The sequence below is a fragment of the Mustelus asterias genome, chromosome 12 (genome assembly GCF_964213995.1).
Source record: "Mustelus asterias chromosome 12, sMusAst1.hap1.1, whole genome shotgun sequence".
NCBI classification, from domain to species: Eukaryota; Metazoa; Chordata; class Chondrichthyes; order Carcharhiniformes; family Triakidae; genus Mustelus; species Mustelus asterias.
Genome location: NC_135812.1, coordinates 6,340,954 through 6,362,191, shown reverse-complemented (window position 1 = coordinate 6,362,191; position 21,238 = coordinate 6,340,954). Strand labels below are relative to the sequence as shown.

The 21,238-nt window shown below is 40.1% G+C and overlaps 1 protein-coding gene across 1 annotated transcript in view; it reads left to right on the top strand.

Moving 5' to 3' along the window:
- Nucleotides 1–21,238, top strand: part of LOC144501204 (ribosomal protein S6 kinase beta-1-like) — a 70,556-nt gene that overhangs the window by 30,663 nt on the left and 18,655 nt on the right. The window contains exons 6-11 of the mRNA XM_078224645.1: nt 3,282–3,339; nt 7,251–7,351; nt 12,095–12,185; nt 13,437–13,527; nt 17,816–17,923; nt 19,117–19,179. Coding sequence (XP_078080771.1) covers nt 3,282–3,339; nt 7,251–7,351; nt 12,095–12,185; nt 13,437–13,527; nt 17,816–17,923; nt 19,117–19,179 — 512 coding nt within the window. The remainder of the gene's footprint in view (nt 1–3,281; nt 3,340–7,250; nt 7,352–12,094; nt 12,186–13,436; nt 13,528–17,815; nt 17,924–19,116; nt 19,180–21,238) is intronic.

Here is a 21,238-nt window from a genome sequence, read left to right as displayed (position 1 = left end):
TGAGTAGGAACAACAATTATTAATAAAAAGCAAAACACTGCAGCTGCTGTAAATTTGAAATAAAACAAAATGCAGGAATACTAAGCTGGTCAGGCAGCATCTGTGCAGAGAGAAACAGAGTTAATGCTCTAATGAAGAGTCATCATTGGCCTGACACATCTGTTTCTCTCTACAAATGCTGTCTGACCTGCTAAGAAACATCGGAAATAGGAGCAGGCCATTCCCTCCTTAGAGCCTACTCTGCTATTCATTATTATCATGGCTGATCCCCTAGTGCCATGCTCCAGTGTTCTCCCCATATCCCTTGACACCTTGTTGTCTAGAAATCTATCTATTTCCTCAAACTTATTCAGTAATTTGACCTCCACAGCATTCTGTAGTAGAGAATTCAATAGGTTCACCATTCTGAAGAAATCTCTCCCAATCTCAGTCCTAAATGGCCTACCCCACATCCTGAGATTGCGACCCCTGTTTCTGGACCTTCCAGCCAGAGGAAATAACATCCTTGCATCTAGTCTGTCCAGCCCTGTCAGAACTTTATATGTTTCAATTAGATCCCCTCTCGTTCTTCTAAATTCCAGTGAATACTGGCCCAGTCAACCTAATCTTTCCTCATACGACAATCCTGCCATCCCAGGAATCAGTCTGGTGAATTCATTGCGCTAATATCTAAGTATTAGCCATTAGATATGGTGTGGACTCACCAAGGTCCTCTGCAACTGCACTAAGACACCCTTGCTCTGTACTCGGGTCCTCTTGCAATGAAGGCCAACATACCGTAGATGTTTGCTTTCCGTGCTAGGGCACCCAGGTCCCTTTGTACGTCAACATTTCCGAATCTATCACCACTTAAATGATACTCTGCGTTCTGTTTCTCCATCTGAAGTGAATCATTTCACTTTTATCCACGTTCTACTGCGTCTGCCACTTATTTGCCTGCGCACTCAACTCGCCTAAATCACCTTGAAGCCTCTTAATATCCTCCTCACCATTCACCTTCCCACAAAGTTTCACGTCATCAGCAAACTTGGAAATGTCACTTTTGTTTCCTCATCCAAATCATTGATGTATATTGTGAATAGCTGGTACCCAAGCACTGATCTGTGTGGGATCTCACTAATCACTGCCCGCCATTTCAAAAAAGACCTATTTATTTCTACTCTTGTTTACTGTCTGCTAACCAATTGCCTATTCCTAGCAATATATTACCCCCAATCTCATGCGCTTTAATTTTGCATACTAACCTCTTGTGTGGGACTTTATCAAAAGTTTTCTGAAAATCCAAATACACCACATCCACTTGTTCACCCTTATCTATCCTACTAGATGCATCCTCAAAAGACTCTAGTAGATTTGTCAGGCATGATTTCCCTTTCACAAATCCATGTTGAGTCCTGTTGATTTTTTTCCAAGTGTCCTGTTTTCACATCATTTATAATAGACTCTAGCATTTTCCCTGCAATGTTAGGCTAACCAGTCTGTAATTCTATTTTCTCCCTCCCTTTTTTAAATAGTGGGGTTACATATGCCACTCTGCAATCTGCCGGGACGGTTCCAGAATCTACAGAATTTTGGAAGATGACAACCGGTGTATCCACTATTTTCATGGCCACCTCCTTTAGTGCCCTGGGATGTAGATTATCAGGCCTTGGGGTTTTATCAGCTTTCAGCCCTAACACTATTTTTGTAATAATAATTCTTCCTGCTCGCTGAACACTCGATTCCTTAGCATTTCTGGGAAGTTATTTGTCTCTTCCTCAGTGTAAACAGAACTGAGGTAGTTGTTTAATTGCACTGTTCTCTATTATAATTTTTTTCTAGCATATTCTGTTTTATAATGAAATTATTGCTTTAGGATCTTTTAATTACCCATTGATTAATTGTGATGCAGAGTGAGTAAATGGAGAAAAAGGAATGAAATTCCTAAAATCTATATAGGACTCCTTTCTCGAACAATAACAAAACAATTGGGATAGGGTAAATATAAGGAGACTGTTGTAGTAAAGGGGTGAAAGACAAAAGACCGTGGATACAAGATTAAATCTTAATTAGAAGTGAAAGCAAAAAAAAATTATTTGCACAATTGAGGCTGTAGAATTCACTTCTCAAGTTAATGATTGTGGGAAAAACTTGGTCAACGTTCAAGATCTGATTGAGTAGGTGGATGAAGACAAAGAGGCTGAAGGGATATGGCAGTAGGGTGGAGCAATGTGATTCGAACTGTTTAACTGCTGAGGAAAAATCCCAACAAGGATTGGTTGGGCAAACTGGCCTGTTTCCAGATTGAAGTTTCTATATATCTCAATGTATAATCTAATTCTGACTGGGTGAAATTTTGAGTATACATTAAACAACAGTATCTTTCTTTGGTTTTTTTTCCACATATGCTGCACTGTCTTATTTTTAAGTACAGCTTTTAATGTTCAACTCCTGCTTTGATAGTCATTGATCAGGTGCTATTGTTGAGTATTGGTGTTTGATCACAAATGTATGCTACAATACACCAATCACTGTCTCTCAAAGTTTTGCAGTCATAGATTGTTGTAGGGGTTGCTTTATAGACGGAAAAAGCTTGTATTTATCCAGTGGCCTTCATGTCCTCCGGTTGCCCCAAAGCATTTTATAGCCAATGAAGCACTTTTGAAGTGTAGTCACCATTATAGTGTAGGAAATGTGGCAGCTAGTTTGTGTGCAGCAAGCTTTCATAACCAGGAATGTGATAATGACCAGATAATATTTTTAGTGTTATTGAAAGATGTTGTAATAAATTGATTTATATGGACACGCGGATACTTTGCTGCATGTGTAGTTTGTTTTACATCCAGCCATGTTGTTGTAAATTTCCTGTTCAGACTTGGAGTGGAATGAACCTATCTCAGCATATTGAGTCTGACATTAAAAAAGACAATTGGACTGCGAGGATTAATGTAGTAAATGAAAGTATGAGCCGTGATCTAAATGACCCTGTCCTTAACCCTGGTATGATCGAATGAAAATATTTTCACCTGATTTTTTTTTATAATAGTGCAGTAGAAGGGTGATAATTAATGAAATGAAATTGTTTTGCCCTGATTGAACACGCACGCACATTGATGGGAAAATGTAAGTTGTGCATTTGCCTTGTTGGCTGAAGGTATTTTGGTTCTAAATAAATTTGACAGTTTCCCATTGTTACTGTGGTTTTCTTTACAGCTGACAAACTAAAATATTACCTCAGTCCCTTTTTGGCACTGTGCTCATTTGGTTACTTGCTCCTACATTCGTTGGTTATGTCATTGCAGGTGGAGAACTCTTTATGCAGCTGGAAAGGGAAGGAATCTTTATGGAAGACACTGCTTGGTGAGTGGAGTATTACTGATACTAGAAGCACAATGTCGAAATGGGCCATTTGGTCTGTTATGTATCACAAGCTCCTCCTGTTCTGCTGCAACAAGCACTATTGCCATATCCTATTCATAAGATAAGAAATAGGAGCAAGTGTAAGTCATTTGGCCTTTTGAGCCTGCCAGGCCATTGAGTAAGATCATGGTTGATCTGATCGTGGCCTCACTCCACTTTCCTGCCTGCCCCCATAATCCTTAATTTCCTTGTAAATCAAATAACTGCCTAACTCAGCCTTGAATATATTCACTGACCTAGCTTTCACTGCTCTGTGGGGTAAAGAGTTTTAAAGATTAATGACCCTCTGAGAAGAAATTCCTCTTCCTCTCCATCTTAAACTGGAGGCTCATTATTCTGAAAAAGAAAGACTTGCATTTATGTAGCACCTTTCATGATCACTGGATATCCCAAAGTGCTTTATAACCAATGAAGTACCTTTGAGTGTAGTAGTTATTAGTAATGTAGAAAACACCACAGCCAATTTCCACAGATAGCTCTCAAAGCAGTATGATCATGATCAGATAATCTCTCTTGTGATGTTGACTGAGGGATAAACATTAGCCAAAACACTGGACCTAACTCCTTTTCGAATTAGTGCCACGGGATCTTTTGCACCCACCCAAGAGGGTTAAATGTCTTATTCAAAAACGGCAGTGAGGCACTTTTAGCAGTGCACTGGAGTGTCAGCACTGACTTCTTTGCTCAATTTATGCAGTGGAACCTCAGCCCTCAACAGTCACTCACTTAGCTTCACCTTAAATGTATCTAAGCTATTTGCTTTGACCATGCCATGTGATAGGAAGCTCCAGATTCTAAATATTCTTTGGATAAATAAGTTTCTCATGAATCCCTAGTGGATTTATTATTGACTACCTTGTATTTATGGCGCCATATTTTGAACACCCCAAAAGTGGAAACATCCTGTGAAGGAGTCCAAATATGATTGAACTGTCTGCATCTGGATTCAATTTGGACATCTGACATAACTGTTTCCTTTACTGGTGATAAACTCTTGAAGGATGTGGTCTGCAGTTAATCTGATTTCCAATCAAAACACATCTGAAATAAAGCATTTACTGAGGTGTCGATTGGACGGGAGCCTAGAATCCTTTTCAGTTTGATTCCCTGGGAATACTAGGTTGGTTGTTTCCTCATTGTGGCCTGCCTGATGATTCAGATCAGGCTGCTTGAAAAGTCCTTGCGTTAGCAGAGCTGTTGCGTGTAGGAAGTGGAAGTCATCATGAGTCAGTTCTGCATGAGGATAGACTGCTCCTGTAAAGTCACAATTCTGGTGGTTTTGGGATTAACATTGCACTACGTGGTTTGAAGAGATTGAATTCCAGTTTGAATAAATCCACCAGAACAAAACACGTCCAAAGTAAGGGTTGGATTATGGTGTTGTCTCCAGTAAATGAACTCATCTTATAAAAAAAAGTGAAACGCTTTGAGACATCATAATGTTTATAAAGTTTTACGACTGCATTTCTACCTTGAATTATTGCATATTTTAATTTTTGAAAATTCCTGTATCAAAAATTTTTTAAACTTGCTGCCACATGAGTATTTAAAACGGACAACTTTGATGCATTTAAGTGGAAGCTTGATGCATGTGTTAACAAGAGAATAAAAGGAGATAGGGCCATGTAGGGGGGGGGGGGGGGAATAAGCTTGTGTGGAGGGCAAACACCAACATGGACCAATTGGTCGGAGTGATCTATTTCTGTTCTTTTCCCTTGTGGCTGATCTGCATCTCAATTTTATTTACCCACTGTAGCTCCAAAGACCTGATGCTTGTACTTAATAAAACCCTCCAATTCTATGTAAAAGAAGATGATGAACAATTGGCTTTGTGCTCAGATCATACTTGTATTATTAAGAAAACCCTTGGCTAATTCACTGGGTAGACAACTTGAGTGGAACTCCATTAGATTAGGAAATTCTGTTATATCAAGGGTGGGACCTTTATTTACCTTTATTTTTATAAGAAAGTATTGACTATCTGGGTAAGTTTCCTGAATTCTTGTATTGTAATCCTCTTTGCCTAGTTTTACTTCCGTAACCAAAACAGTGGCTCCAGCTTAATTCAAGGCTGCTCCGAGTGTCTGTAGTAGCTTATTAGCAGACCTGACAATCTTGTTTCCTTTACTCCATTCCTTTCCTGCCTTCTCCACTACCTTTGCTGCTGCCGCCTCATTTGCTGGGCTCTGATTAGGAAATGATGAAAATCAACTGGACTTGGCCCTCAATCCATAATTACTCCATATTTTTATCGGAATGCAGAACAGGGTATCTTGGAAAGAAAGTGTTCCCAGCCATGTGCAATTGAGCAGCGCAAAACTTGGAATCAGTGTTTGGGGGCAAACTCTAACCTGGCTCAATTTCCAAACCAGGTTTGAGACTGGTTTTCCTTTAAGACTGCACTCCAGGGAGTTATTTTTCTCGAGTCAAAATGTACTGGCAGATGGCCACTTCCATTCCGTTTGTCATATTGTATCCAGCTATTAACGTGGATGCAGTTAATTCCTGTAAAATGTTAACCAACCTCTGCTTGGTCTCTTCTGTTTCCTTGTCTCTGACCACCACCCCTCTTAGCTGAGAGAAAACCCTTGTGTGTAGTATCGGGAAAGCGAATTTCCATTTAACCAATTAGTACTCTGGTGCACTAAGGTGCAAAGCTTGGAAAGTTGCTCTTGAGCAAACCATTTGAAACACTTAAGAACTGAAGAAATCTTAAATTGGGAAACTGGCAGCCTTCATAATATAAATTATTCTAAAGGCGATAGCTACAAATTTGATGGTGAATAGTAACACTTTACAATAGAACAAATGGCTGTTCATTCAAGAACACAAGTTTCTTACTATTTCCCGATTGGAATTTATCCAATAAACAATTGGAAGTATACAGAGAGAAAAATCTCCTAAATTTAAACAGAAAACAGATCAAAAATCTGAGAAGAGGTGATTGTTGAAATTACCTATGTGCCCAGAGTGGTTAACACCAACAGGATCTTGGCTGCTGCAGCCAGTCTAGAAGGGAAAAGCCATCCTGGACCATTTGTGTATGCTTCCTATTAGGACTTGTCATTAGAATAGCATTGGCTGCAAATTGTGGTTTTGAGGAGGAATGAGGAAATAGAATTTAAAAATGCAAGGAATGTACCAAATAGCCTGCAATTCATTGCTCATAACTGGCAGAGCAGAAGGACAAGGGTTTCATTTGTCAGCACATAATTTAGATGTTAAAATGATCCCTAATGAGTTTTTTGGAAAGGGAAGATCAGAGATCCAAGATTTCTCTAGTGTATCATGAAATAGCCGGATGTAGTTCTACTTATTTCTAAGTGATGTTCGTTTAATTGAGATGAATGCATGTGACAACGGGAGGTCTGCTGCTGCTGCTGCGACAGTAAATCAGATGTTATGGGGTGAAGACCATTAAAATTGTGAACTCTTTCGATTTAAGATGGATAGCTGTGTGAAAATCTTGTCATTTTACTGGGATTGTAAATTATCTATTCATTTTGTTACAACTTATAACGGAATAGCTCATCTGAATTTGGAAGATATTCTGCATTGCTAGGTTAAGATGTGAAGATGCTGGCATTGGACTGGGGTAGGCGCAGTAAGAAGTCTCTCAACACCAGGTTAAAGTCCAACAGGTTTATGTGGTAGCACCAAATTTTGTGCTCCCAAATAACCTGTTGGACTTTAACCTGGTGTTGAGAGACTTCTTACTGTTCTAAGTTAAGACATTAAAATATATGGTTACTGGCATACCATTTCCAGGAGAAAGCTGTTGTGTAACTTTCTTCCTCCCAAAATTGAAAAAACTAATGCTTTTATTTTCCCCCTCCTCCCTACAAATCAAGTTTTTATTTAGCGGAAATCTCAATGGCTTTGGGGCACTTGCATCAGAAGGGTATTATCTACCGAGACTTGAAGCCAGAAAACATCATGCTCAATCATCAAGGTAAATAGAAACTTAGCAATTTGGGCACAATGAGCTGAGCGCAGCCGCAGCTGCTGAATAAATTTTATTATTTTTATGTAAGCTGCATTTTGAGTCAAATGTTTGGTATTTGCTTATCTTAATGAAACTGTGCTTAGGAATTTTATAGGAATTGATTAAATGTGCTTCTATGTAAGTTTGATCGACAAATTGCAGAGATCATGGGCAGGTCCGCCATTGGCTGGCGACAGGATCTTCCGGTTCCCCCCATTGTCAAAGGGGTTTTCCGTTGAACGTACCCTTGCTGCCAGGAAACCTGTGGCAGGCGTGCGCCATTGGCTGGACCAGAAGATCCCATCAGCGTGAACGACCAGAACTACCCAGTCCCCATTTATTAATTTAATATCAGTTGTTGCATTAAAAGTTGATGTGAAATGCTGTTATTTGGGTTCTTTCTCAACTGCTTGCATTATAAAATAATTCCAGTGTAGTTAACATTTTAGTCTAATAGTTCTAACTCTTGGAGATTGCAATAACATTTTAATTCATAAAATCTCAGGCATTCCTGTAAAAATGTATTTTCTTGGCTTCGGTGCACTTCTGCTCTTGTAATAAGTGTTAGAAAAGCTGCATAAATGTTGTATAATGGAAAATCTAGTCGTGTTGTACGTTTGAAACTGCACCATATCACACCAGTGTTGTCATCAGGCTTATTTGGACAGGTCAAAATCTGTAATCCTCCTCTTGGATGGCCTTGCTAAAGTTGTTCTCTGATACTTCACCCATGTGGTTTCTCAATGTGTGAGCTGTAGTAGAATTTGCTGTCCACCCAAACACTAAGTGCATCATTTCACAGCCCTACCCTATCCTTGGGGATCATTTATGTTACCGAATAGCAATCAGGATTGGGAACCAGGAAGTTGTATTTAATTCCTTTCATCCCAAATGCAGAGACGTTAAGGCTACTGCTGAATCTTCTCTACGGCTTAGCTACTCCACCAACCTTCACCTGCTGAACCACAGGTGGATCCTAAACCGAGATTTTCTCACTGTTCTGGTAGATTTCATAGAAATAATTTGCATAATGTTTACCGAAGTTCCAGTAACAGCGTAGCACAAGGCAAACAGGATACAGATTTGTTTCTGTAACTGCCTGCATGGTCTCAGTTTCCCTGAAAGTTGAAAAAAAAATAGCGAGCATACCTTTCCAAACTACGTTTTTGAGGTCAGCAACATCTTGAGTGCAGGTCATTTGACTACCCTTATCTGGATACGTTCTGTGCTGCTGCAAAGGCTTTTAGTGACCACCTCATATGTGCTAACACTGAATGCACAGTTTGGTTTTTTCCTTCAACAGTGTTAACTATCAGCAGTGCCAACCTCCATTGAGGATCATTTTGCATCAAATAGTTCAATCATTGAATCTCTACAGTGCAGAAGGGGCCATTCAGTCCATCGAGTCTGCACCAACTCTCTGACAGAACATCTTACCCAGGTGCTCTGTCCTGGCCTATCCCTCTAATCCCGCATATTTACCATAGTTAATCTCCCTAACCTGCACATCTTGGGACACTAAGGGGTAATTTAGCATGGCCAATCCACCTAATCTGCATATTTTTGGACTGGGAGGAAACCGGAGCACCTTGGGGAAGCCCACACAGACACGGGGTGAATGTGCAAACTGCGCAGTCACCCAAGGCCGGAATTGAACCCAGATCCCTGGAGCTGTGAGGCAGCAGTGCTAACCACTCTTGCCACCATGCTGCTCAATGCAATACATAATTGCAGAAGTTGACCTTAATAGTTGGCCTAAAGAGGTAATTGACTTTTTGTATTCATTTGTGTGGGTTTATGCAGTTACATTATTCTCAGTGTCCCAGTGCCTGAAATTGAATATAAAGCATATAAAGAAAGCTGTCAGTGGAGCTAATAAAAGTGAGACTTCCAAGAATTGATTTGATTTTCACATGTACTGTCAATACAAAGTCTGCCTTCCTTATTAAACTTTTACAAAAAACTTTGCAACTAAGAATGCCTGACGTGAATGCCTTGGTTTAAATAGCTTCAGTTGAAGAGGGCTGACTGGACAATTGGTAGAAATGTATGTACACACAGGCATGGAGCTCGACTGACTCCTCAATTCAAAATGATGCAAATAAAGAGTAACCACAGCTTCACGCTTGTATGGTAGCATAATATCAAGTAGGTTAATTATGACAGCCCCACCTCTAGCCTTCTGAGTTGCGCCTCTGTTGATGTACACCTTTTGGCATGCATGCTCCATTTACAAGGTTGTGCGACACGTAGGAGATTTAAAATGGAGTGTTTTGATATGAAGATCGATACTTGCTACTATCACAAGTTTGCATGGACATTGATAAAAGATTGTAGAGCACCGGTTGAGTATAGCTCAACTCAAACTGGTTACCCTGTGAAGTCCATATTTGATTCTTTTTGGGTTTGACTTCTCACTTGGTGGTGCGTGAAGAGGTTAGGTTTTGATACTGGCTATAATTCAATATTAATGTGAAAGTCCCACTCCATATGATCCTAAAAGAGTTGAAGTTTGTTCTGCAGGGTGAATGTAGTAAAACAGTAATATTTGAGTGTTAATGTTTGCTCACGACTGCCTCACTTCACCCCAAGTGCACATGCACACTTTATCATATGTTAGATTCACTGGGTGATATCAGGGATATGAAACAGAGGAGAGACCCGAGGTACTAAGGCTATTTCCTTTGGAGTAGAAAAGGCTGTGGAGATTTTTTGGAGGTTGAAAAAATTATGAATTGTTATGGTGAGCTGGGGAAGACTATTTATTTGCTCTTGGAATTAGTGAGGAGGGTCACCAGTTTCAGAGTGAGGAGAGAAGTTGGGGCAATTATTTATAGTGGATTGTTAGAACATGAAATGCTTTGCAGTAGGGATGGTTAAGACAGTGACCATTGTAACTTTCAAGGAAAAATGGGGTGAATATTTGAATCAAATTGAAATGCATGGTTATAGAGAGGGACTGGGCTAATATGAGTTTTGGATTGTTTTAGCAAATAGCAAGTACAGTGATGGACTGTACAGCTTATTATTGTAAACTTCTGTGATTTTACTATCGTGTGCACTTTCTGTGGTAGCAGGTTGTATCACGCTTTCTGTATCTGTGTAGACAGAAGTTAGGTTTCCCATTTACCTAAACTTCTTGCCTTTCAGTACTCCCAGCCCATGATTTGCATCTCCAATGTAAGCCACACTAACATAATTCTCTGCAGTGCTATCTCTTTTTGGTTAATTTTCTTCCCCTGGTGCAGTTGACTCCTGTTGTACTATACCCTCAAACTGGCACACCACACCTACCCATGTGAGCAATGTATCTCCTGCCACCTGTAAACTCATGGGTATCTTTGGGTTGGCTGGATTCCTCCCTCCATCATCACCCCTAAAATGGGACCTCTTTTCCTGCCTTCAACCACCGCCTCTGGCTTGAAAAGAATGTGCTGTTAAGTAGCCCGACCCATGAATAAGCTGTGTGTATCTCACTGGGAATGAAAAAACACAAGGTAACGTAGGGTAGAGAATAAATTATTAAATAAGGTAAAGGAGAAAAGAATTGGGTAGAGATACAAAATAACAGAATTAGAAGAGAGCCACAGCAACATAAAGCTGATGGAATATCCTGTGACTCACTTCGAGCAAGACTACCTTAGATGCTTTACGTAGAGTAGTAAAAATGAGTTTACCTGTCATGTTTTGTTAGGTGCAAATCAGTATTAACATGCTGATTTACTTCTGATTTGAAGTCTGAAACCGAATAGTGTATTTCCATCTCTGACCTAATCTCTGATCGCTTTTGCTATCATTTTACTCACTGGAAGGATTGTCACTAGGAAGTCTGTTTCTTTTGTTTTGGAGTTGATTTAACATCCAGTTTAACATACATTGTTGTGTTGCTAAAGTTTTGCGTTTTGTTTTTAAACCTATATTTCAGACCCTCTCATATGTCCCGATTTAACTGCATAATTCTTTCCAAAACTTAAATTGTTGAAAACACAATTGTTAATCATCTTGAAGAAACCTTTTGGCAGGTGTCAAAACTCACCAACTACAGCATAAAATGTTAAAATTTAAAAATTTAAAGTTTAAAAACCAAATCTTAATCTAATTTGCTCTAATGGGCAACTACACAACTTAGTATAACAGTAAAGACTTTGTTCTGACTCGCTTCTTATTCCAAGTTAGCTGATCAGAGGTGAAGTGCTATGTTTAGTCACAGGAAAGAATTAGCTAGGTGTTCTGCATCTGTTAAATATCCATGACCCTTTCTGGAACGGCTGGGTGGGTGCACGCATGTCAAATAAGGACATGATTGGACTTCGTTCCGATGCCCTCTGAGGAGCCTGATGCCATTTGTTGGATAGGATTGTGTGAATAATGGCCAACTGGGTGAGGTCTTAGCTCCCATGGGAATTGTAGGCCAACAAAAATCAGTACTTTCAGGATAAAAAGTGAGCAGAAAATATAAATAGCCAATATTGGGGTGAGATTACAAAATTTTATTTCAGTGTATAGGTTCAGGTGACACTGGTTATTGGCCAACAATACCCTCCTGCTTAGAATTAAGTGTAAATTGGCAGCTTGAAGTCAACTGGATGCCCAGTGTTTCTTGAATTGTTTGAACCCTGTAACCAGATTGCTGTCTTGTGATCCCTCAAGGACATGTTCTCCTGTATGCATTGCAGTCACCACTGCAATTATGTTTACTTCTTATTTCAGGGCATGTTAAACTGACAGATTTTGGACTATGTAAAGAATCTATCCATGATGGTGCAGTGACCCATACCTTTTGTGGCACAATTGAGTACATGTGAGTATATTTTTTTTAAAGGTATGGTTTGGAAATATAGTGACTACAGAGAATACCATAAACCTTGAGACCTTTTTTTGAACCTTTTCTTCCTAATAATCATATCTGCAACGGGATTATAAAGAGCTCAAGCTAATTGGAGTCTATTTGAGTTTGCTTAGTAACTTGAATTTTCACTGTTTTCCCACTTACCTTTACTTGTCGGCTGTGATGATTGGCTGGAGATCTTGATGTGGCACTCCCCAGACCTCTGCTTTGATGGTCAATCCTACTAGTTGAAATCTCTGCGAGAGAGAATGGTCACTTGTTGGTTTTTCCCAGTTGCAAGGTCAAGATTGGAAAAATATTTGTCAGATGTAGTCAAGGTGTCACATCTTAACTACACCACACTGCAGCATGTTAGAATTCCAGTGAAATTCAGTCCTTATGGCTTTTAAAAATGAATGTGCCTCATGAAGATATTGGTATAACTCAATCATTATTTTATACACCGTGAGACTTCAAACCAATGCCTGTTTGCCTCCCCTGCCAGTTCAAAAAAATCCCATGGCATAGCATCAAGTTAACCTGACTGACACTTCCCTCACCAACACCATTAGGACTTTAACTGATCATTTATCTCACAGCTCAATGTAAAATAGCTACTGTTCATATAAATATGATTTCAGTTTGGAGTAATTCATTAAATATGAAGTGTTTTGGGATCTTGAGACACACCAAATTTACATTTATTTTGCATTTTGTCTGATCTTGAGAACTAGTTTAAGCTGATTTTAATGCCATGGGTAACTTTCATTTCAATATTTTGATTCCTTATCTACTGAAAAGTGTCTTTTTTTTGGTATTTCCCCATCTTTTATCTTTTGCTGAAAGTTTGGGATTGCCCCAGTTGCAACATGCATATTGGCAAGGCCAACACCAGTCCATGGTCAACTTGGCACCTTCTGTGCTGTAAATTACCCTACCACTCATGCACTTGAATGATGTGATGTCCTGGGCAGTGTATCACCCTCTCGGTACTTTGGAGAAGCCCTTCCTTTAGAGGAAATTCTAAGTCAAATAAGATGCAACTCAGAATAAGATCCAGTGTTGTAGCAGTTCTTGGGTTTCCTCAAAATTGTACAACTTGCATGCTCTGATAGGAAAACCTACGAAGATTTGCATCCTCCCCCATTTCAATGTAATGCTGTTGCATATGGAACAAAACTAAAGAGAAATGAAATCCTCCTGTGCCTTTCCTTTTTCTCACAGGGCGCCTGAAATTTTGATGAGAAGCGGACACAATCGTGCTGTGGACTGGTGGAGTTTAGGAGCCCTAATGTACGACATGCTGACTGGAGCAGTAGGTGCACAATTTTAAAACTGCATGCCTCTGATCCTTTCACTGTGTAGATATTAGCTATCACTAACATGCTGTAAACCATGGTGAGGAAGTGGGTAGGGAGTAAGTGGCTCAGTAAATCTTGATGTGGAGATGCCCGCGTTGATTGGGGTAAGCACAGTAAGAAGTCTCTCAACGCCAGGTTAAAGTCCAACAGGTTTATTTGGTAGCACAAGCTTTCGGAATGTCGCTCCTTCTCCAGGTGAGTGAAGAGTTCACTCACCTGAAGAAGGAGCGACACTCCAAAAAGTTGTGCTACCAAATAAACCTGTTGGACTTTAACCTGGTCTTGTGAGACTTCAGTAAATCTTACCATGGAGACTCAGTAGAATTTGAATCTCTTGCCCCATTCACTCGTACTTATCTCAGACTGCTGATATCTGAGCTTGGTGTTATGACTTCGGATTTACGTAGCAATGAAGCAAACAAGAAAAACAAGTAGGTGAGCAACATAAGCAGAAATAGTTGCCCTGGGCTTCGTGAGTCACAAATGACTTGCAGCATATTGTTTTAACCTCATTGCCCTGCCTGATCAATGGTTGATGTCGATAGGTGCTAGTCATATAATCCTGCTTGTTTACAAGGCTGATGTTCCAAGGTTTGGCTGTGATGATTGTATTTGAAGAAAGGAATGGTACATCAGCAATATTTAATGGGCATTCCATTGTTTTTAAGAAATTGTAGAAATGCAGGGATTTTGTTGTTTTTTCTAGGTCCCATTCTTCTCCCTCCTGTGCTTTACCCTTTGTGTTGGTGTGATGGCTGTTCAAAATGTCCTGCAGTAGTCTGACTCCAATTGCTGTAGCTAGATTTACAATATCCAATCTTTTTTCCCCCTAATCTCCCCAAAGTGCAAGTTTAAATCCTTTGGACTGCAGGATTAGTTGATCTGTTTTGTCTTTGGTTTTTTTTTGTAAATCATCTTCAAGTAGCCTTGATTTTATTTAATCCAGACATAAACTGAAGCCCCATAACAAAGACGAGCGATCATCTCACACCCACACTAATTCCCTCTCCAGTTAGGCAATAATTGAATTCTCTCACCTTCGGAATGCAGTTGGTGTGACCAAATTGGCCATCTTTTAAGTTGTGTGGCGTAAGTCTGCTACTTAACTGACACTGCTTTTCTTTTTAAACATTTAGTGTACGGAAAAGATAGTCAGGAGAAAGGTATAGTGAAAATTCAGTAGAATAATTGCAAGATTGCCGTGAATGCTGAAAAATTTGAGTTACTGTATTGGATAATAGAAAGTTTAATAGGGGAAAAATATTTTAAAATGGTACAAGCCTTTGCTGGTAAATAAACAGTGAGATCATTTCCACAGATAAGCGTATTAGTGACAAAGGGACACAAATTCAGTTTACTACTGGTGGATTAAAAGGAGGATGCTCGTTAATAGCTGATAGATAATTATTACTTTTATCATAAGAAATTCAGTTGTATTCATCTTGCCCCTAAATGATTTCTTTTAACCCTCAAATAGCATCCCATTATTCTTTGAGGTCTTGTTCTAATACCGATCAAAGCACTGCTTTTAATTTGCCAGGGTTTGTAGCTTATTTTAAACATTTCTGTAGTGGCATTATTGAAACATTATGATGGGCAGCTGTTATTGTTCAAGTCACAAACTCCAAAGTGTTTTATGGAGCCCGCCTGGATCATAAGTTTTGCATCTTGAATTTGGCTAGGGTAAGCATGTTATGTTTCACTTCTTGATTCAAATGGCCCACAAGGGAGCTATTATCAAACAAAGTTTATTTAAGACATGTATAGTAAGAAAATTAGCAAGAACTTTTATCAATTACAAACAAGAAACAAAACCACTATAATATATAACTCTTAACAAATATATCTAATGTGTTCCAAGCTGTGACATAACCAGAAGGGTTGCTTTCTATGGTACATCCGTAATAGCTGGTGAGAGTTGTGGCGGACATGCCAAATTTCCTTAGCCTTTTGAGAAAATAAAGGCATTGGTGAGCTTTCTTAACTATAGCGTTGGCCTGGAGGGACCAGGACAGGTTGTTGGTGATCTGGACGCCTAGAAACCTGAAGCTCTCGACCATTTCCACTTCATCCCCATTGATGTAGACGGGCACGCCCTCCACAAGCTTCCTGAAGTCGATGACTCTCTCCTTCGTTTTGTTGACATTGAAGGAGATATTATTGTCAGCGCACTAGTTCACCAGATTCTCTCTCTTTCCTGTACTCTGTCTCATTGTTTGAGATCCGACCCACTACGGTGTTGTCATCAGCAAACTTGAAAACCGTGTTGAAGTGGAATTTGGCCACATTGTCATAGGTGTATAAGGAGTAAAGTAAGGGGCTGAGGACACAGCCTTGTGGGGCACCGGTGTTGAGGATGATCATGGAGGAAGTGTTGCCTATCCTTACCGATTGCGATCTGTGGGTTAGGAAGTCGAGGATCCAGTTGCAGAGGGAGGAGTCGAGCCCCAGCCCATGGAGTTTGAAGATGAGATTTGTCGGAATAACACTGGTGAAGACTGAGCTGTAGTCAATAAATAGGAGCCTGACATAGACGTCTTTGTTATCCAGGTGTTCCAGGGTTGAGTGTCGGGCCAGGGAGATGGCATCTGCTGTGGACCTGTTGCAGTGATAGGCGAACTGTAGTGGATCCACGCAGTCTGGGTGGCTGGAATTGATTTGTGCTATGACTAACCTGTCAAAGCACTTCATAATGATGGATATCAGAGCCACCATAGTCGTTAAGGCACATTGCCTGGCCTTTCTTTAGTACAGGGATGATGGTCATCATCTTGATGCAGATAGAGACCTCAAACTGGTGTAAAGAGAGCTTAAGGATGTCTGCGAATACCCCTGACAGCTGGTCCGCACAGGATCTGCATGCTCATCCGGGCCAGTTGCTTACTGTGGGCTAACTTTCAAAAAGGCTGACCGGACTTCTGTGATGGTGACCTCGGATACCAGTTCGGTCGAGGCTTCCGGGGCAGAAGTCGTGCTGCCGCTGACCTCGTGCTCAAAATGGGTATTGATTACGTTGAGCTCATCGGGGAGAGGTGCATTGGTGCCAGCGATTCTACATGCCTTTATCTTGTAGCCTGTTATTTCTTGCAGACCATGCCATAGTCGGTGGGAGCCCGTATGGCTAGCCTTGGACTCGAGCTTGGCCTGGTACTGTCTTTTGGCATCTTTGATGGATTTCTTGTAGGTCAGAGTCGCCTGACTTGAACGCCTCAGACCTGGACTTCAGCAAACAGATATCCCTGGTTCATCCATGGTTTCCGGTTCGGAAACAAATGGATTTGATCCTTTGGCACACAGTGGCATTGATATTTTCCCCACTTTTTAAAATCCTCCCTTTTTTTACATTGAGCTTTCGAAGATAAAACAAACTAGATCTCTAAACTAAACTCTATGGCGCTTTCAAAAATGTAAAGCTACTTCACACAATTAATTACTTTAAAGTATGCGTCTCTACTGGGACATGCACAGTAGTTGCAAATATTTTAATTATTTTTTGTTCCTAACCATCAAGTTGTGATCATATGCAAAGAATCTATGAACAGAGCAATTATAAAGTTTATGCCCAAAAAAAAGTCTGTGGGTAAAACCTAAAATCATAAAATTTTTGTTCAGATTTCAGCTATTTTCTTTGGGTAAAAATTATCAACATGAGGAATTTTGCAATACCCTAAGGAAATACCTTAAGGGAATATAATGGGTTTGACTAGCATTCCAGAATTAGAAACATTTGTAGGCGAGTTTAAAGTTTGGGCGAATTCTATTCAATACTTCTGTGTAGCATCTGTGCTGTAAAATAGTCGAATTGCCTTCTGCAGTTTCCACTGTTTTATTCTCAAGCCTACACCAGCTGGTTGAATCAGAGTGGAGGGATGGGTGGGGCTGGGTAAGCAGAGTGACTCTATAAGTGATTTAATTATCTCATACACTTGAATGGCTCTTGGTAACTTCCTGAAAAACAGGGTGGACTGAGACATAAATTGCTTCCCCCTTCCTTTGAGGTGGAGAATTACAAGATGAGGAAGGATAGGGAACAAAAATAAACTGGTAGCTTTGACAACAGGAGGCAGTTAGATACCAGATAAATTTCACCTTCTATATTTAAAGCTTTTATCTTGACTATATCAGTTGGTAACTCCCAATGGTTGATCAGAAATTCTTGAGATTCTTCCTTGACACTTAAAATTTTAGTTTTTTTCTTTGGTATGAGTTGATTTGTGTTTTTTTTCCCCCATTTTTATTTAGCCTCCATTCACTGGGGAAAACAGGAAGAAGACAATTGATAAGATCCTGAAGTGTAAACTGAATCTGCCACCCTACCTCACACAGGAAGCCAGAGATCTTCTTAAAAAGGTATTCTGTCCAATTTTCCTCCTTGTGTAAGCTGGCTTATAATGAGAAATTGTTGGCAGAAATGGTTACTGAAGGGTGTGACGAATAAAGTAGCCACTGAGATCTGGCCTTTGATTTTGATCAGTTAATATAGACTTCTCCAATCCTGTGCTGTGTAATGTTGGATGGAAAAGTGGGCCATGGAGTAACTATGCTTGCCAGAGGCTAGTTTTTTTGATCTGTTGGACTGTATTGAGATTTCCATATTGCCTGAATTTGAGCACAGGCATATGTAATTAATTAGATCAAATTACTTAAGAGTAGAGCTAAATGTTCCAAATGCCACACCACACTTTCTTTGGAGCTGTTTATCACCACGTCTTAAATAGCATTAAATAGTGTTCCTGTGCTCGCTGAGCAACTCTGACAAAGGGTCATCCAGACTCGAAATGTTAGTTCAATCCTCTCTCCACAGATGCTGTCAGACCTGCTGAGTTTTTCCACCATTTTCTGTTTTTGTTATAATAGGGTCTCAAAGCTGAGAATTCCGTGCCTTCCTCAGTCCTCCTTTTTTTACTCTTGGGATCATTCAGCCTATTCTGCTATTCATTTGGACCATAGCTGATCTGTACCTTAATTCCAGTTGCCCACCTTAGTTCCCCTTCTCTAAGAATCACAAGGGCTTTTGAATATTATTACTTTATTTTCTTCTCCCCATCCCCCTTTAACCACTAACCCTTCTAGATATGACCCAGTTGAAAGTACAGTAGTCAAAGGGTCAATTCATTTTTAAAAATGACGTTAATGATTTTTTTAAAGAGTGTGGTCAGAGGGTAGAATTGAAATGGTGGTCTGAATGGAATTTCACCAAATTGAGAGAGAATCTGAAATGGCACCTTCACAAATTAAGCCAACGATGTAAATATTTGAACTGTCCAAGCCGAGCAAGCTGACTTTTGTTCCATGGAGGCAATCCAGTTAAGATGGGTATATTTTGTTCACAGCCCCTGTTAAAGCATTGGGTTCAATGAAGTGTCAGAAACCTTGAAATGATTTGTCAAAAACTGAACCTGGAACTTTGTTAATGGGACAGCATCACTTTCATGAAACTATCATTTTTTTGAACACGTTTAGAAATTTAAACAGTCTAAAGTCGCTAAACTAGCTTTCAAATTAGGTAAAACATTGTTAAAGTTTGCATTTTTTGTTTTTAGCTGCTAAAAAGGAATGCTTCGTCACGCCTTGGGGCTGGAGTTGGGGATGCAGCAGATGTCCAGGTATGTTTTCAGCAGAGACGTTAAAATTTAGATTGGGGGGGTGGTGGCAAAGTGGTTAGCACAGCTGCCTCTCAGTACCAGGGACCCAGTGCCAGGATTCGATTCCCGGCTTGGGTCACTGTCTGTGCGGAGTGTGTACGTTCTCCCCGTGTCTGCGTGAGTTTCCTTCGGGTGCTTCGGTTTCCTCCCACAGTACGAAAGACCTGCTGGTTAGATGCATTGGTCGTGCTAAATTCTCCCTCCATGTACCCGAACAGGCACCGGAGTGTGGCAACCAGGGGATTTTCACAGTAATCTCATTGCAGTGTTAATGTAAGCCTACTTGTGACACAGATGAATAAACTTTAAGATCCCTTGTATCCTGACATCCCTTAATTCTCCAAATATGGGTTGACTGAACTGATTTAAAGTAATTGGTGAGCTTCATCAGTCAGATGAATTAATTGCAGAAATGCCATCCTTAACACATCCGAAATAAGATTGCGGAAACATCAGGGTTGAGTTAAAATTACTCCTTCGACTATGATTGGCACAAAAGCCACCACTTTATACTCTCATCAAATTTTAAACTTGGTATACAAATCATTTATACCCTGTTGTTAATTCAATTTCTCCTATTTTCTGGCTTAGTGCCTGTTTACAGCTAATTCCTCTAAAAAGGATTAAATGTTTAGACAAATATTTCAGCATGCATCAAAAAATGAAGTGTGGAAGAAAGAAGAGGGCTATTTGTTAACTTTTTAAAATAATTTTCATTTTAATCTTCAAGAATGGTTATTTGGAAGCTCCTCCTGTATTGCTTAGTATAATTAATTCATCAGAAGAAAGTGTCCCAATTACAAATCATTGTCTGTGAAATGTTAGATGTTATGTAACGGGTGATACGGTTGTTGTCAGCTGGGCAGGACAAAATTTTAAATCCATAATCCCACTCGTGATTGCTGTCTAGTCACGTGGTAGAAATTGGGAGATGCTTGAGGGGAAGGAAAGGATCATGTTGGATTGTGCTGCACCTGTGAGCGATCAGCCTATAATGTTCACTAGTTCATATCTGAAGAATGGTGTCTTGAACAAGGTTGGTACACTGTGTGCAGAGGTTTGATAATGACAGGTTGTGGGAATATTTGTACGCAAACTTTAAAACACTCCAAACACCCCATTACGCGTAATGGTGGCAGCACAATCTATAACAGCTTGTAAAAGGGAGGTGGATAAATAAGTGAGTTGTTGAATCGTATTGGAGAGAGCCAGGGGAATAGGCCTAATGGATAGTTGTTTTGAGGCGGGTTGTTTTTTTGGGGGGAGGTACACTGGATCTCGCAGGGAAGGAGCTTGGGGACGAGACCAATTTTTCCAGTTGTTGGCTGTCTGGCGTGAAAAGCCAAGTTAATTTTTCTCTCTTCCCTCCCCTGTAGCTTAAGGCCTTTTGGTCTCTATTGTAGTATGTGTCCCCACTCAGTCTAGGAATAAAATGTGTGTCTTCCCCCCCCCCTCCCCCCATCCTTTTTTGGGCTAACCAGGCAATATACAGCTGTCAAAAAGTTAGAAGTTAAATCTCCTAGCATATTTTTGTACTTGGTTGTTAATGAGTAAAGGCTGTGTCCCAAGCTGAACGTCCATTAAATTTTTTTTTTGTGAGAGTTGCTTGTTTTCTGCTGCATGATGATACAGCTGAGATTGGTATGGTATTACCTATGTTTTATGTCGGGGGTGATACTTTTAAGAACTAGGTTTCTCTGAAAGATATCTGATAATATACCAACCGATCCAAAAGTGTGCGTGTTAGGTGGAATGGCCATACTAAATTGGCCCTTAGTGTCAGGGGGATTAGCAGGGTAAATATGTGGGTTTATGGGGATAGGGTGGGATTGTTGTCGGTGCAGACTCGATGGGCCGAATGTCGTCCTTCTGCACTGTGGGATTCTATGAGCTTACTTGTTTGGGAGATAAAGCAGTAGGAAACAATCACCAGAAGAGTTAATTGTCGGAGTCTTTAGGTATGGTTCTGTTGCAAGCAGTTTTAGTTTAGAGCAATCTGGCTGCAGAGCAGGGGCCATCT